Genomic DNA, 17,935 nt, shown 5'->3' with positions numbered 1-17,935 from the left:
GGGATCTCTGTGTATAGTCATAATCTAGTGAATAGAATGGCAAGCCCATCCCCACACCAAAAACGGCGGTGGAGAAGACTACAAAATAATACCACTACTGTGCGAACAAATTTCGCAGCGAAGCCTGCCCAACCTGAGCATCTGCCCTGGCGTCCGTGTCCAGACAGTAATGCTCAGCAAAGGTATGGACCGACTTCCAAGTGGCCGACTTGCAGATTTCTGCAATCGGAACATTACGCAGTAAAGCAGTTGTGGCAGCTTTGCCCCTGGTGGAATGAGCCTTAGGTTTACCCCCTAAGGTCTTATTAGCCTTTTGGTAACATAATTGTATACAGGACACAATCCACCGAGAGATGGACTGTTTGGAGGTAGCAAGACCGGTCCTGACTGATCCATAATTAATAAACAATTGGTCTGACCTACGAATATCTTTGGTCTTATCAAGATAAAACTTCAACACCCTCCTAACGTCCAGGGAATGTAGAGACCTTTCCGCTGGAGAAGAGGGATTCTGAAAAAACGTAGGTAAAGATATGGTCTGGTTGACATGAAAATCAGATATAACCTTAGGAAGAAATTTAGGGCGAGTACGCATAACAACCTTAGCAGCATGAAATACCGTATAAGGTTCTTGGCAACACAACGCCTGAAGTTCACTCACCCTGCGGGCCGATGTAATGGCCACTAGTAATGCCGCCTTCCACAACAGGTGCTGTAACGAAGCCTTGTGAATAGGTTCAAAAGGCTCCCTCATCAATCTGGACAGCACCACGTTCAATTCCCAGGAAGGCGCGGGAAGTCTGACAGGAGGGAACACTTTCTTCAAGCCTTCCAAAAAATCCTTGATCACAGGGATCTGAAAAAAGGAAGTCTGTGAAGGGCATTTCCTGTAAGCAGTCAGTGCAGCGAGATGAACCTTAATGGAATGGAAATTAAGGCCAGACTGCGCCAAATGCAAAAGGTACGGAAGGATGACATCTTCCTTACATGTCGTCGGGTCAAAGTTCTTGGACTTGCACCAGATGCAGAATCTCTTCCACTTGTAAGCATAGGACGTCCTAGTGGAAGGTCGCTTAGCCTCCTTCAGTATATTCATACAATCTGCTGGTAGATTCAAATGGCCATATTGCACTATCTCAGGAGCCATGCCGCCAAACTCAAAGACGAGAGGTTGGGGTGCATCAACTGCCCCCCGAACTTCGTGAAAAGGTCCGGCCTGCACGGCAGCCGTGTGTGTGGAAGGAGAGACCGGTGAAGCAGGTCCGTGAAGCACCACTGCCTGGGCCATTCCAGGGCAATCAGGATCATTCGCGCCCCGGACTGGGACAGCTTGATGAGCAGGGGAATGGGTGGAAAAGCGTACAGAAAGCTGCTCGACCAGTCAATCCATAGTGCATTCCCCAGCGTCCCCCGCTGGTAGTACCAGGATGCGAAGTCTTGGCATTTGCTGTTTTCGGCGGTGGCGAACAGATCTACGTCTGGAGTCCCCCACCTTGCGAAGACGTCCCCTAGTACTTCGTCGTTTATGACCCATTCGTGGTTTTCCTGAATCAGTCTGCTCAGTGCGTCCGCCTAAACATTCTGCACACCTGGCAGATGCGTGGCCGTAATCGTCAGCCCTCGGGCCAGAAGCCAGTGCCAGATCGACTGTGCCTCCTGCGACAGAGTGCGTGATCTCGACCCCCCCTGCTTGTTGAGGTAATACATCGTGGTTGTATTGTCCGTCTGCACCAGCAGCGAGTTGGTCTGGAAGGACGGAGGGAAGGCCTTCAATGCCAAGTAAACGGCTCTGAGTTCCAAGAAATTGATGTGGTACGTCGACTCCAACGGGGACCACTTTCCTTGTATCTGTAAGTCTCCGGAATGCGCTCCCCAGCCTTGGAGAGACGCATCCGTCACGATCCTCTCCGTGGGAATGTCCTTGTGGAAGGGAACCCCCCTGAGGAGATTTTCCGCCGAGCACCACCACTTCAGCGCCTGAAGAGCATGCAGAGACAGCCGTATCTTGTCATCCCAAGAACCTGTCCTCTGATCCCACTGATCCTCCAAGCACTCCTGCAGCGGTCTCATGTGCAGCCGTGCATGAGGAGTGAGGAAGATACATGAGGCCATCGATCCCAGCAGTGAAGACACCTTCCTCACTGTTGTCGATGGGGCGGATCTGATTCGACACCAGCATCCCCTCACACAAAGTCTCCATAAAGTCCTCCTTCTTGTCACGAGGCAGCAGCTCCGCGTACTGCTGGAGAGACTCCCACAGGGCACGGTCGTAGCGCCCCAACAGAGCCCCGGCACTTGCCGCCTTCATGGTGGTAGAAGCCGTCCCACAGACCTTTCTGCCCGCAGAGTCTAGCCAACGGCTATCCTTATCAGGCGGCACTGTCGAGGAAGGAGTGGTCGCATGCAGCTTCCTTTCCGCCGTCACAATGATCGAGTCCGGTTTCGGGTCCATCCTGAGAAAGGTCGGGTCCGATTCCAGAGCCCGATACTTCTTCAGGAGCCTAGAGGGGGCTGGCTTCGTTACCGCCGGAGTGAGGAACAACTCCGTAGCGGGCTCCACCAATCCCGGCACCAGTGGCAGCAGGGGGCGAGACAGGTGCTTCTGGTGTAGCGTCTCGAAGATCACGGACGTCGTAGGTGTTGGCACCGTCACCTTGATCTCTAGTTTGGCAGCACCCCTCAGTAGCACCTCCTGGAAGGAGACTATCGTCGACAGGCGATACTCCCGTCCTTGGCGAGTCCGACAGCGTCAGCGAGTAGTCCCTGACAGACGATTGGGTGCGGGATCTGGCGCTGCACCTACTGCGGCGTCGCCCAGATGTCGACGAGACCCGTCCACAGCTCCGTGACCTTCCTCTCCGTCCGGAGCGGGAGCGCGATCTGCTCGGCTGCGGCCGCTTCGGAGTCCTCTTCGGCGGCGTCTGATACCGAGGCAACGACACCGACCGTGGCGGGGCCACAGGTGGGCCCGACGGTGTGTGCGGCGGAATCGGAGGAGGAGGAGGCGGTGGTGGTGGTGGTGGCGGAGGTGAGGGCTCCCTTGGCAAAGGAGGAAGGGGTGGCGACCTCAGCTTAGGAGGGGTATACACCACTGAGTACACCGAGCCTCGTGACCCCGAGGAACTCCCGGCGTCAGGGCTCCTCCTGCGCTGCCTCGGTGTCGATGAACGCCTCCTCGGCGGCGAACGCCTCCTCGACGGCAAACGCCTCCTCGACGGCAAACGCCTCCTCGACGGCAAACGCCTCCTCGACGGCGAACGCCTCCTCGACGGCGAACGCCTCCTCGACGGCGAACGCCTCCTCGACGGCAAACGCCTCCTCGACGGCAAACGCCTCCTCGACGGCAAACGCCTCCTCGACGGCGAACGCCTCCTCGACGGCGAACGCCTCCTCGACGGCAAACGCCTCCTCGACGGCGAACGCCTCCTCGACGGCGAACGCCTCCTCGACGGCGAACGCCTCCTCGACGGCGAACGCCTCCTCGACGGCGAACGCCTCCTCGACGGCGAACGCCTCCTCGACGGCGTGCGTGATCTCGACCCCCCCTGTTTGTTGAGGTAATACATCGTGGTTGTATTGTCCGTCTGCACCAGCAGCGAGTTGGTCTGGAAGGACGGATGGAAGTTGGCCTGATGTATGATGTCACTAGTTCTAGTGTACACCTTATATCAGTCCAAATACCCTTATGGTGATTGGTTGTAAAGTCAACCTTATAGACTAGCTATCCTAGTGGTAGCATGGACAAGAGCAGTCTTAGGCTAAACTCTGAATGGCATGTGAAGCCAGCTGTGATACCATATATAATCCCTTGAATACCAAATGAAAGGACAACACAACAGATATATATATAAAATAAAGTGTATTTATTCTAGTCAAGCCCTCAGCACTCTTTATGAGATTAGAGGTAAGTACAACACAGTCTTATTTAAGCATACATTAAGTCACACAGGTAAGTAATACAGTTAGGCCCTAGGGGCCTCGCAAACCATATACTAAGTAAGTGGTATAAGGGCCACTGTCACGGAAATAGGATAGGCCTAGGCCTAGGGAATCGCTGGGGCTACACTACACTAGCAACAGTTAGGAAGTGGGAGGCCCACGGGATTCAGGTGCAGAGTGGAAACACTCACGCGTAATGCGTAAAAGTCGATAGAAATAGTAGTTGTTAGGAATTAACAGTTTAAGGACACTTCTGAAGCAGCTAGAGAGTCGAGACTCGGAAACTAGACCCTAGGATAGTCACTACCCTTGTGAGCACCGAAGTACCCAAGTTACCTAGCCCACAGGCCGCGGGTGCATAGGTGTGAACTTGCGTCGGGTTTCGTCGTGGACTTCTATGGATGCCTGAAGGAAAGTTGCTGACAGGCAGTCAGTGAAGAGTGTCCGGTGGATCCCAAGGCTGGGATCAAGAAGAAAGGAGACCTGCAAGCAGAAGGGACAGAGTCAAGGTCACTAGCCAGTGACCACGTGGAACCAGGAAGGAACCAGGCGATGTCGTGAAGATTGCAGGTGAAGGTGAAGCTTGTCGCTGCAGCCACGAGGACCAGGGAACGTCGAGGACGACCAGGGCCAGGAGGCGAGCTGTCCCACGAAGGCTCTTGCTGTCGGCGGCGTCGAAGTTGGACTAGGACTCACCAAGCCTTGGCAAGCGGAACCCACGAAGAACGGAGGACTTGCTTCTGGTGCAGACCAGGAAGGTCTGGGGTGCTTCTCTTTTTCAAAGAAGCAGGAGCCAGTCTGGAGGAGCCAAACCAGCGGTGAAGATTTCAGGATGCGTCGTCACAAAGGCTACTAGCCAGCGGGCAAGCAACCGGACATACGCGGCAAGCAGGAAAATGCAGAAGGGCCCCACGCAGGACTCGTGGAGTGTGGGGGGCTGATCTTCGGTGCAGATGGTGCTTTGGGTTGGGGCTTCTCAATCTCCGGTGCACAACTTCGAGGGTGCCTCAGAAGCTGCGCTTGAAGATACTAGCCACTTTTCCCAGGTAGCCGGTCCCACGTCTCTCGTCTCCTCCACGGATCCCAGCTCGGCTGTGGATGTAGATCAGGGTCGGAGAAGTCTGGAAGTCAAGGCTCTGGTCGGGCTCTGCAGTCGGTCCCTCGTAGAACTTCAGCAAAGCAAAGGGTAGTCTCTTGATGGTGCCTGTTTGCACAGGGTAGCCACTCCTTGGCCACAAGGGAGATTCTTCAGTCTTCTTCTTTCGTCGAATGTCGAAGGTCCAGAGTTTCTGTTCAAGTTGCAGGTTCAGGATAATCTAATCTCCTGGGGCCCAGCTACCACTCTTATACTAATCTGGGGGGCTGGGTTACCTGCTAGGTCACGCCTTATGGGTGGGACCTGGGAGGGGGGTGGTTACACCCCCTTCCCTTTGTCCAGTTTCGCGACCAGGACTGGGGCTGGAGTGCCCCAGCACCGGTTTGAACTGGACTATGCACGGGACACCTTGTGTGCCCCAGGAATGTCTCATTCTTTTCATCCCTCCCTGCCCCAATACACTAAGGCCTGTCTGGGGTGGTGCTCGCACCTCCCAAGGCAGGAAACCTATTGTCCAAGCCTCCCTTGCCGGGATCACTCCCAGCAGCAGGAGGTCAGACTCGTGTCTGTGGCAGCAGCATCCATTTTGTGATGCTGGGGCTCTGGTTAACTTTAACCGGGTAAGTAGGTTACAACATGTCTTCTCCCTCTAGAAGGGAGGGATAATATCCTCATCCCCAGAAATGGGATGGGGTATTATTCCAAAGTGTTAGACACCTTACACGACATGTTTTGATAAAGCCAAACCATAGTTACCATAACCGTTTAAGATTATAAGGCACTTTAAGAGTATATGGTAGGCTATATCATAGAACAGCTATAAGGACATGGTTCCGAAAGCTGCAGACAGGCTCAGCTCATGCTAGAGCACCATCTCACATGTTACCGAGCACTCTGCCTCCAGGATTGTTAAGGCCTGCCATAGGAGTGGCTGATAGGTACACATGTGTCTATATGTAAGTTAGGTATAGGAATACTACACCTAAGCAAGGAGTGATTACACAACCTTGCCCCAGCTGAGTGATCAGCCAGTTGTGTCATAATGGAAGGCCAGGCCAGGGGTGGCACAATACATGCTGCAGCCCCTGGTAGGCCTAGGATACACCTATGCCCTGGGTACCTAAGGTACACTGTACAGGGGCCAATAAGGTGATCCCATCCAAATGGGTTATGCACCTAAAGTACATAGTATCAATTTAGAGAGAGAACAGCAGGGCTGTGGGTCTGGTTAGCAGGCCCACAGCCACATCTAAGTCGAAAACCAGTAAAGCAAAAGCAAAAAGTGGGGGTGAACATAGAAAGCAGACCCTACTCTCCTACAACCACCACTTCAGCGACTGAAGAGCATGCAGAGACAGCCGTATCTTGTCGTCCCAAGAACCTGTCCTCTGATCCCACTGATCCTCCAAGCACTCCTGCAGCGGTCTCATGTGCAGCCGTGCATGAGGAGTGAGGAAGATACATGAGGCCATCGATCCCAGCAGCGAAGACACCTTCCTCACTGTCGTCGATGGGGCGGTCATAAGAGTCATAAGAGCCTGAGCCTTCCGAAGGAGTGATAACCGTCTCTCCTCCGAAGGAGACACGCTTGCTGACAGCGTATTGATGGAGGCCCCCAAGTACTGTATGCACTGGACCGGAGTCGGGACAGACTTGGACATATTAACGTGCAACCCCAGCTTGTTCAAGAGAACGCACGTCTTCTTGAAGTGTGCTTGTGCTTCCGAGAAGGAGGCGGCCTTGATCAACCAATCGTCCAGGTACGGGTAGACAAACACCTTGTTCCTCCACAGGTGTGCTGCTACCACCGCCATGCACTTCGAGAAGGTCCTGGGCGTAGACTTTAGCCCGAATGGCAGTACTGTGTATTGATAATGATTGCCGCCGACTTGGAACCGCAGGAACTTCCTGTGTTTCCGTGCAATGGGCACATGGAAGTACGCATCCTGTAGGTCTATGGCACAGAGCCAGTCTCCCCGTTGCAGCTGAGGGTAAATCTGATGCAACGATAGCATGTGGAATTTCTCTCTGCGAATCCACTTGTTTGCTTGCGGCAAATCCAGAATGGGCCTGAACTCGTTCTTGTCCTTCTTGCGAACCAGGAAGAACCGAGAGTACAAACCTCTTCCCCTTTGAGACAGAGGTACGTCTTCAACCGCCTTCTTCCTCAACAGGATGTCTGCCTCTGCCTGGAGCTCTCGCAGTTGATACTGTGAGCTTACCGGCGGAATCGCTGGAGGCGGGCTGATGAACCGAAGGCTGTATCCATTGCAAACAATATTCAGCACCCACTTGTCCTGAGTAATTTTTCTCCACTCTGCCAGAAAAAAATTGAACGCTTCCCCCCCACTGGAGTGGGTAACGATTGCAGGGGAAGTAACCGCTCAGGGCCGAGACCCAGCCGGGCCCTTGGTCGCTGTAGCGGACTGCTGGCCTCCTCTACCCTTCTGGCGCTTCTGGAAGGGTTTGCGGAACTACTGCTGCTGCTGCTGCTGTTGCTGCTGTCCCGAGGCCTGCCCACGCCCTCTTCCTGCCGCCCCGAACCGTCTCTGGAACGGGCGCTTCTTCCTCTCAGGCTTCTCTAACCCGACAGCCGTCAGGGTCTCTGCCTCCGTCTTCATGCGGGCCATTTCGTCGTCCGCATGCTTGCCGAACAGGGTCTCCCCCGAGAAAGGCAGGTTGGCCACTCTTTGCTGTGCCTCAGGTTTGAGTGAGGTAAGGCGAAGCCAAGCGTGACGCCGTTGGTTGATTCCATGACAATAGCCATGTGCCGCTAACAGAGACACATCGGCCGCCGCGCTGATGATCTGATTCGACACCAGCATCCCCTCACACAAAGTCTCCATAAAGTCCTCCTTCTTGCCACGAGGCAGCAGCTCCTCGTACTGCTGGAGAGACTCCCACAGGGCACGGTCGTAGCGCCCCAACAGAGCCCCGGCACTTGCCGCCTTCATGGTGGTAGAAGCCGTCCCACAGACCTTTCTGCCTGCCGAGTCTAGCCAACGGCTATCCTTATCAGGCGGCACTGTCGAGGAAGGAGTGGTCGCATGCAGCTTCCTTTCCGCCGTCACAATGACCGAGTCCGGTTTCGGGTCCATCCTGAGAAAGGTCGGGTCCGATTCCGGAGCCCGATACTTCTTCAGGAGCCTAGAGGGGGCTGGCTTTGTTACCGCCGGAGTGAGGAACAACTCCATAGCGGGCTCCACCAATCCCGGCACCAGTGGCAGCAGGGGGCGAGACAGGTGCTTCTGGTGCAGCGTCTCGAAGATCACTGACGTCGTAGGTGTTGGCACCGTCACCGTGATCCCTAGTTTGGCAGCACCCCTCAGTAGCACCTCCTGGAAGGAGACTATCGTCGACAGGCGATTCTCCGGTCCTTGGCGAGTCCGACAGCGTCAGCGAGTAGTCCCTGACAGACGATTGGGTGCGGGATCTGGCGCTGCGCCTACTGCGGCGTCACCCAGATGTCGCCGAGGCCCGTCCACAGCTCCGTGACCTACCTCTCCGTCCGGAGCGGGAGCGCGATCTGCTCGGCTGCGGCCGCTTCGGAGTCCTCTTCGGCGGCGTCTGATACCGAGGCAACGACACCGACCGTGGCGGGGCCACAGGTGGGCCCGACGGTGTGTGCGGCGGAATCGGAGGAGGAGGAGGAGGAGGAGGAGGCGGTGGTGGTGGCGGAGGCGGCGGTGAGGGCTCCCTTGGCAAAGGAGGAAGGGGTGGCGACCTCGGCTTAGGAGGGGTATACACCACTGAGTACACCGAGCCTCGTGACCCCGAGGAACTCCCGGCGTCAGGACTCCACCTGCGCTGCCTCGGTGTCGATGAACGCCTCCTCGACGGCGAACGCCTCCTCAGCGGCGAACGCCTCCTCGACGGCGAACGCCTCCTCGACGGCGAACGCCTCCTCGACGGCGAACGCCTCCTCGACGGCGAACGCCTGGGACCGGTCCTCGACGTCGGGGATCCCCTCGACGGCGACCGTCTCCTCTTCGCCGACGGCGAACGGCGACCTCGCCTCGACGGCGAGCGCCGACGCCGGAGCTGTTCTCGACGCCGATGACTCGACGGAGAAGTCGACGGCGTCGATGAAGATGCTGATGTCGTCGACGGCGGGCTGCTCAGCTCCCTCGACGGCGAGCGTCGACACCGTTTCTCCCCAGAGCCCTGGGGAGACGGAGAGCAGACTTCAGCCATCCCCCTCGACGCCGTAGTCGACGTAGACGGAGAATGGGGGCGTTTGCTGGGCTTCCTACCCCTGGGGAGCCCCCCAGGGGCCTCAGCATGGGCAGAATCAGCCCCTCCTGACCCACCTTGTGCCCTCAGCCTTCTGTCCTCCAGGCCAAGGAGCCTGATCTTCATCCTTTCCTTCAGGGTCCTGGCGGAGAAGGATTGGCAAATGTCACACTCCTCTGGGACATGGGACAGGGGAAGGCAGACAATGCACACCCTGTGTGGGTCCGACTTGGCCTTCTTTCTCTCGCACTCTGGGCACCTGTCAAAAAAGCCAGGCATGTTGACCACACAGAGCACCCACAAGAAGGAAGGCAACAAGGTACTAAATATATCACTTGAAAAGTGAACAAATCCAAATAAACCCTTGAAAAGGGAGAGCTCAATGCTCCAGGGTCCTGCTTGCAGGCGCCGGAAAGAAGAACTGAAAGTAAAAGGGACCTGCTGTGCATTCTGGGATACTGGAAAAGTTCTGGAAAGTTTTCTTAAAGGCACAGTATCCTGTTCTGAGCCACATAATGGCAGCCTATGGGGCTTGTCTGTCCATTCCTCCCTCTCTATCATTCCAGAGGCTTTTGCTGGTAGAGACAGGTTTTTCTCTGTGGAAAAAGCTGGGCAGGCAGTGCTGTTTGTGGATGTTGGTGGAATTTTCTAGTTGAAGTACTGGACAGTGTAGCCTGTGGATATAGGCTGCATTATCTGTCTTTGAAATTCTCTCTTAAGTGTAGATGCAGGTCTACATGGCTTGACAACTTAAGAGATTATTTTTATTGCTCTGGGGTCCCCGCAAATGGGCGGGACTATTCACTAGATTATGACTATAACAGAGATCCCCTACTACAGAACCTATCTTTCAAACTCCACATCACATCCAACTACATCCTGAGCGGAACCCTCTTCTGCAGAGTACCAGGACCATGAAATTACTTTGCGGACACCACAGCGAATTTCGTCACCCCCACATTCTCGACTTTTACTTGGTAGACTACGCTGACCCAAACAAGACGGCTCTACTCGACAATCTAGGCAGCCTCACCAAACATGTGACATGACTCACACAATCCACTGGTCACCTTCTGGACTCTATTTTTACCACTGACATCTCGGTTGACAAGCCTGCGCCAATTACATGGACCGGCAACTTCCTCCTCAAATTTACCATTCCCGTCCTGCACCAACACAGAACAACCACCGCCAGGCCAGTTCACCAAAATTGGAAAATCATCTTGGAGGAAGACTGGATAATCATACTCGCAGAACATCAGCCAGAACACAACAACAGCCAACCCGATGCGATCACCAACTTCTGGATCTCAACCTGCCCGGATACCCTGGCTCCCTCTCAAGACCAACAAAGCCACAAGATCCAGACCACAAATCAGCTGATATACAGCAAAACTCAGGATGAAGAAAGGCCATTGCAAACATTTGGAGCTCAGGTGGAGAACTGGACAAGACAACACAGACAGAAACACCTACAAATTTGCCCTTAGACACTACCACAAGCTGATTTGGACACCCAAATGCTCTGCTCTTGCAAGCCACATTGTCCCAGCACCAACAGAAGCAAAGAAATCTTAGTAATTGTGCCCCAGTGGTCATCCACAACATTACCCCTTAACAGGGCCTTGGTGACAAGCTCTCACAGTAGTTGGCCAACAAAACAAATCTGCCCACATGGCCCCCCAACTCTACAGACGAAACTGCAGCCACCATGAAGCCCATCTACTCCGGAGCCATGACCAAAACACACCTTCACCAAAGGACTACAACCCATCAGCGCAGTACTCACCCTGATCTTGAAGATCTCCATCGCATCTGCCATCTTCCTGGCCATTTGGAAACACGTCACACAACCACCCCCCCTCACTCAAGAGACCTTCTGCAAGCCCAAAAATGCTTACAGGCTAATCTGCATTCTTGTATACCAAGCCAAATTCCTGAAAAAACATAGCAACACGCACCTCACCAACCAGCTCAACGACCACCAACTACTCTCTGTCACTCAATCTGGCTTCAGACTCAGCCACAGCCCTCATTGCTTCCACAGATGACGTCCGGATGATCCTGGATAGAGGAGACACTGCGGCAATCTTTCCCCTAGACCTCTCCACAGTATTCAGTATGATAATCCACCCCATCCTTATCCGACGCCCACATAAAAATTGTCGTCCAAGGATCCGCTCTCACCTGCATATTCTCCATCCTGATTGGAAAGATACAGTCAGTGAGCCTGGCTTGCTACTTAAAGGACTCTTGCAACTTCGTCTGCTAAGTACCACTGGAACCTCACCAAGGTCAACCATGATCCCATTAGCAGGCACCATCTGCACCCACAAGGTCATTATGCCGGTGACACTCAGCTTATACTTTCCCTCTTGGACAAGATGATCAATACCCCAAACCAAATGTGTTGCCTGTATGACCGAAGTCTCCAACTAGTTGAAGACCAATTGTCTCAAACTTAACACCAACAAGATGGAAGATGTGATCTTGAATTTTAGGAGTTTCAGTGGTTAGCATATCCTACACCTCTTATTCTCTTTAGCTACTATAGTACTGTTCATTAAATTCCTCTTAATCTGTGCTATTAAAGCATTAAAAAGTCTAATCAGCTTACTCACTTCTCTTCAGGTACATTTATTGATCATCAGCAGTTCAGATCATTGCTTTTCTTTCTGGGATCTTTACTACTGTTCTCATTATCCTTATGTGTGTGTCTTTATGCACTGTTACACTGGAATTTCAAATATGTGTCAGTGTTTGTTAGTTAGGGGACATTTCTTCCGGCTTGTGATCTGTGCATAGCTCTATATGGTGTTTGGTTTTTTCACTGCGCGCCACCAGTGCTGCAGATGATACTTCCTTAAGTGCTTCCTCTTCTCCGACCATTATTTTGCTGCTATTTTGATCCGATTACCTGCATGTGAGGCATTCAGGTTTCTGTTACGGTCTTCTGACTTCTTTCTGTGATCCTTTGGTATCTGTTATTTAATTTGTTCTTTGGCTGATTGTTACTTTGCAAGGCTTTCTCTGAAGTTCTAAAGAAACAAGATTTTCCCTTGTGTTGAATTAGCAGCATGGCCGAATACAGCAAGCTACATTTCATTTCCATGTCCCTCTGCTTTCTTTAAATCATTGCAAAGGATTTAAGTGGATCTTGCACTTGTTTTTTGTAAGTACAATAGGAAAGAAAATCTATATGGGATGGTTCAGATAAACAGGAGCTCCCACTTTTTGCTCATGCTGAAGGATAACATCTCAGGAATTATTTCATTAAAAATGCGTGTGACTACTGCTCTTGGCACCTTGCAAATGGGGCAATTGAGGCGCAATAGCGATTTATGGGCTCCGTCTAATGTGAAGAATGTTGAACGTCACATCAACTCAAGTGTGTTTATCATTAAGACGAGTTCTACAAATGGTTCATTAACTCGTTGTGAAGTCAAGAAATCTTGGATTATTTTGCAGAAACTGGCCTTTTGTGACTTCTACTCTTCTCTTCTCTTCTTGTTTATATGCTTGGGTTTTTAGTGTGTTTTCATTTCATGTAGGAGAGCAGCCACATAACCTTCCCCTTTAATAACTTGTCATGCTATTTTCTTCATGTCAATGCAAAACAAGTTGACTTCTATAATTACTGCATCTATTTTAACGTCCAGTGTCGTACGTGAACCCTGTATGGGCATCATGGAATCTCCTGAGCATGGGTTGGTCTTTTGGGGGTTGTAATGTGCCATCAATCGAGCAGCATGGTGTACTATGTTATTATTGGGAACAATTTAGTGCTATGTCCTTTCCCCGTGGTTGAGCAATGTAGTTTAATTTTGTGGCAGTGAGGATTGCAGTTTCACAGGACTTCAATTGCTCTCTGCAGCTTTATATTTTCATGTAAGTGATTTAGTTAGGGTTTTATCTTGGCTGCATTGCTCTAGCCACTGGTGTATTTTGTTCCTGTAGTGAGGAGGTGGACTCAATTCCTTCAAGTCCCCAGCCACTACATTTAGGCGCCTCTCTTTTGTGGCAGGCCTCAGATCCTTTATGGGCCTCTGGTCTGGCTGCCACGCTTCACAGCCACTCTCTGCGTTTTCCGTTGGAGGGGCGATTCCAGCCACACAGTTACCGGACTGACATCCAGGTTCCACTCAACTGTATTCTCATTTGTTTTGGGACAAAGCAGACACCCCAGGGACACAGATTCTTCAGCCGCTCTGTTGCGCCTGCTGTACAGGCCCATCTCAGGGCCCGTTCAGCACCAGTGTCTTCCCTTTCCTAATAGGCCTCATCATTCCTGAATTTCAGTCTGACTTGTTTTTTTCCCTCTAAGGAGCCATTTAGAGTTTCAGGCAGTCCTGTGCAATGTAATATTCATTTTGCTGGTGTTTGAGGTTTAATTCAGGTCACAAGATTTTGGGGGATTCTCAGAGGGTGTTGGGAGCTAATATAAATGGACATTTAGCCATTCGTCTTGCTAGGCCACATCCACATTGCATGTTTTTTTAAGGGATGTTTAAACGCAGACATTTATTTTGGTATATAATTATGGCAAGGTCAATGGACTATAATAATGAAAAAGAATTGCATTTGATACAAAAGATATCTGGATATATTATCGGGTTGTCCTATTTGGTTAATGCCTCATTAATAGGTACAGTTAATGAGCTTTAATCAACAGTAGTTACTTAGATTAATTAAATTCAACTAAGTAAAACTAATTTTTTTTGGGGGGGGGGGGGATTATTGAAAAGGGAAGTTATGATTTATGCAACTCATAAGTACAATTGGTAGAAATTGGGTTTATGGTTGGCAGAGGTATGCACCCAGTCCAAGCAAGAACCACAATCTTAGTCAAGGTAAGTCCTAAATCACTCAAAATTAACCTGTGCTCACCCTCTGGTAGCTTGGCACAGAGCAGTCAGGCTTAATTAAGAGGCAATATGTAAAGTATTTGCACACAAAACATAAAGTAACACAGTAAAAACACAACATAAGGACTCCTCACCAGTTTAGAAAAATAGATAATTTTACAAACAAAATAAGACTAACAAGACAAATATCCAAGCAGTTGAGGTGGAGATATGAATTTTTAAATAGTAAATGCAAAAATAGTGCTTATAAGCAAGTAGCGCTCAAAATGTTAATTGGTTGCACTGGACTGGGACAAGAGTCCAAGCCACCTGCGATGGAGTGCAGGCCGGCTAAAAGACTCACCCAGGGCTTGCTGAGAAAAAGTACTTTAATCCTTGTCGCAGCACGAAATGTGTTGATGATCCCCACGCAGTTGGGGTGCTGCGCAGGATATCTCCATGCAACTGGGGCGATGCATTGGTTCCATTGAGCGAAGTGTCAGGTCAGAATGAGATGCTCCTGGTTAATGCACTCTGGAGGGGCGATACATCGATCTTCTCCACACTGTGGGGACGATACATTGATTCCGAAGTGGTGGTTCCAGAGGTGATGCACTGGTCCGGTCCCTGCAACATATCGCAGCCAGTGATGCGTCGGTTCCGATCGGCGCAACAGCGTCAATGCACAGGTTCTGGCAGATGCAGCACTTTGTACTCACTTACAAGGTCCCTAGACTGATTTTGCACCACTTGGCTGAGCAGGACCTAAAGCAAGCAAACTCCAGGTGCTGTTCCTCAAGATGGAGGTGAAGTCTTTGATATCCCTGTGACTTCTGCAGCATGAGGCAAGCCAACAAGCCCTTGGGGAAACTTAGGTTCTGGGATGTATAGATGCAGGTCTAGTCTTCACTCCCAAGCAAAAAGCAGCATGCCAACACAGCAATGTAGTTAAGAAAAGTGGAAGTCCATCCTGGCAGCATAGCAGTCCTTCTTCCTGGTAGAATGACCTCAGTTCCAGTAGCGTTCTGATCTGGTGGTGTCAGAGGTCCATTCCTTAGACCCAGTTGGGCCTTTGAAGTAGGGAGGCTACAAAGAGATGCTTTGAAGTACACAAGTCCCTGCCTTTCCTGCCCTGGCTCCAGACTCACTCGAGGAGTGTAAGCAATCCTTTGTGTGTGGACAGGACAAAGCCCTTTCAGGTGTAAGATGTCAACTCCTCCCTTCCATCCTACTCAGAATGACTCCTCAATATGCCGATGGCAACTCAGTCACATCCACCCTTCATTTGTGAATGGCTGCCAGGATGGAATGCACAAAGCCCAGCTATCACCCACCCCACACGTGTATTCAGACACAGGCAAAAGGCACAGAATGGTTAAAGTATGAAAACTTCCTAAAAGTGGCATTTTCAGACTTGCAACACAAAATTCTATTTTACCATGAGTTATTTTAAATTCTGAGTCCAGAGACACCAAACTTTAAATGTCCAGCTTTTCCCAAGTGGAAACTACACTTAAAAATGTTACAAGGCAATCCCAATGTTATCCCATAGGAGAGATCGGACTTCCAGTAGTGAAAAATGAGTTTAAGATTATTTCACAACCAGGACATATAAAACCTAAAAGTGCATGTCCTACTTTTTAAATACACTTTACTCTGTCCATGTGCTATCCAGGGGCTATCTTAGGGGTGACCTATATGCAAACAAAAGGAAGGTTTGGACCTGGCAAGTAGGTTGACTTGCCAGGTCGACATGGCAGTTTAAAAGTGCACATACAGACTGAGCAGTGGCAGGCCTAAGACATATTTAAAGGGCTACTCAAATGGGTGGCTCAATCAGTGCTGCAGGCCCACTAGTACCATTTGATTTACAGGCCCTGGGCACATGTAGTACACTTTACTAGGGACTTATAAGTAAATCAAATATGCCAATTGTGGATAGACCAATATGATCAAGTTTCAAGTAAAGAGCACATGCACTTCAGCACTGGTTTGCAGTGGTAGAGTGCCCACATTCCTAAAGCCAAAAAGCACAAGGTCAGAAAAAAGAGGAGGAAAGCAAAACCTTTGGGGTAACCCTGCAAAAAGGGTCATTTCCAACAACTACGAACAAAGGTCTATTTGTAGGCACTATGTATCTTTTAAGTTTATTATACTGCATATCCTTGCACAATATTCCCTCCCATTAAAAACTATGAAAAAAGCGCTGAAGAAAGCTCTGGTTTGCCACAGGTTCATATTTCAAACTCTAGGTGTCATGAATCAACAGAGGATGGATAGTTTGGGGGAGGGGTGCAAAGAGGATAGAGTGATGTAGAATATGAGCAGTGACGTAATTTGTATTTGTTTTCATAGTCACAGCCTCAAAACTCAAAAGGGCCATGCAGCCTTTCATCCTTTGAAGGCTGAGAAAAATAGTACAATGGAGTTGGGCAATAATAAATGTGTTATTCGATACTAAGACACCCCTCGGGATGAACAAGCATTTATGAATACAGTTTACCGTATGTAAAGAGATTTGGAAAGGGAATGTTGAGCAAATGAAGAAATCTCTCAATTATTTTCAAGCTTTTAAAAGTACATAAAACCACAAATTAATAACTTTCCACAAAATCACAATTTAAAAAACTTCATGTACCAAATATATATTAACAAAAAAACAGTAGTATTTAAACCTAAATGCCCCTCATTTCTTTCTAATGTAATTTCCACAATGCCTATGTCAGCAACAAAGTGTCTAGAAGTTCTGCATCTTTGTTCTGTTATCTACACAGAATGAAAGCTCTAGCACTTCGTTAGAATTCTGTGACGGAAGTAGAATACGCTGTAATCAACTGACTAAATTCTTCAGTGATTAGTAAATTTAACTCATGTCAGTGGTGGCATACAGAAAATATAACTTCCCTTCAGCATGTTGCATCACTGGGCTAAATAGAAAACATAAAACATGACAAGCCAAGAAAACATGACAAGCCAAGGTAACTCTCTCTCTCTCAAAAGCAAGAGGGAATCAAATATTGTGACACAACCAAAGCCTAAGCATTGCAAAAAATAATTAACATTGCATGAGCTTTTCATTTACCTTAGAAACCAAGGAAGCACAATGGCACCGAAATCATTTCTGAAGATATTCTTTCTATAAACTATACGGTCACATGACAAAAGAAAATATATTGAATACTGCGTTATACCCAAAACTCAAAAATGTGAGCTACAAGCACATTATTCATGTGGTGGCAACCACAGATACCCTACTGACCGCAGATGAAAGGAAGGAGGTGAAGTATGGACTTCAGCCTTACCTCGGGCCACCTACACTTACTGTGAAATTACTAAGTACTTAAGATATATGGAAACAATAAGATTTTGGAAAAATAGAAAGGCTCTTATGGTGTGGATCTCAACTTCAAGCAGGAGAACAGGAGATGTCTTTATTTTGCTTACATAAAAAAATGTGTTCTTGTTAAAGTTACCAATACGCCAGCCAAGATTAAGTACTATGCAAATTGCATGCAATTAAGATTGTATCCATAATGCAAAACGCACCCTTATATGCACATTGTTTGAATTTACCTAAATGTTTCTTCTTGCAATTGTTCCAGTTGTGTCTGAAGCTGAAGATGTCTGCGGCCTGCTGGGCTGTTGGGATCTTCTAAAGAATCGGATTGGTTCAAGCGTTCCATAATGACCTGGTTTTCAGCTAACAAACTACTTCTTTCTTCTTGCAGAGCTGCAACCTAGGACAATAAATTATATGTCTGAAATCAACGGTCAGCAAGTGTGATGCATGGCATATTTAGTATCCTGAATGCTTTGCCTTACC

General features: G+C 49.7%; 1 protein-coding gene across 4 annotated transcripts in view; it reads right to left on the bottom strand.

Annotated features, from left to right (window-relative positions):
• HOOK3 (hook microtubule tethering protein 3) overlaps positions 1–17,935 on the bottom strand; it is a 1,476,018-nt gene that overhangs the window by 852,833 nt on the left and 605,250 nt on the right. For all 4 annotated transcript variants that reach the window (XM_085636641.1, XM_085636638.1, XM_085636639.1 and 1 more), the window contains one exon: positions 17,686–17,849. In XM_085636641.1, coding sequence (XP_085492767.1) covers positions 17,686–17,849 — 164 coding nt within the window. The remainder of the gene's footprint in view (positions 1–17,685; positions 17,850–17,935) is intronic.

The sequence above is a fragment of the Triturus cristatus genome, chromosome 2_1, assembly GCF_964204655.1.
Source record: "Triturus cristatus chromosome 2_1, aTriCri1.1, whole genome shotgun sequence".
Taxonomy (NCBI): Eukaryota; Metazoa; Chordata; class Amphibia; order Caudata; family Salamandridae; genus Triturus; species Triturus cristatus.
This window is presented reverse-complemented; position numbering and strand designations above follow the sequence as displayed.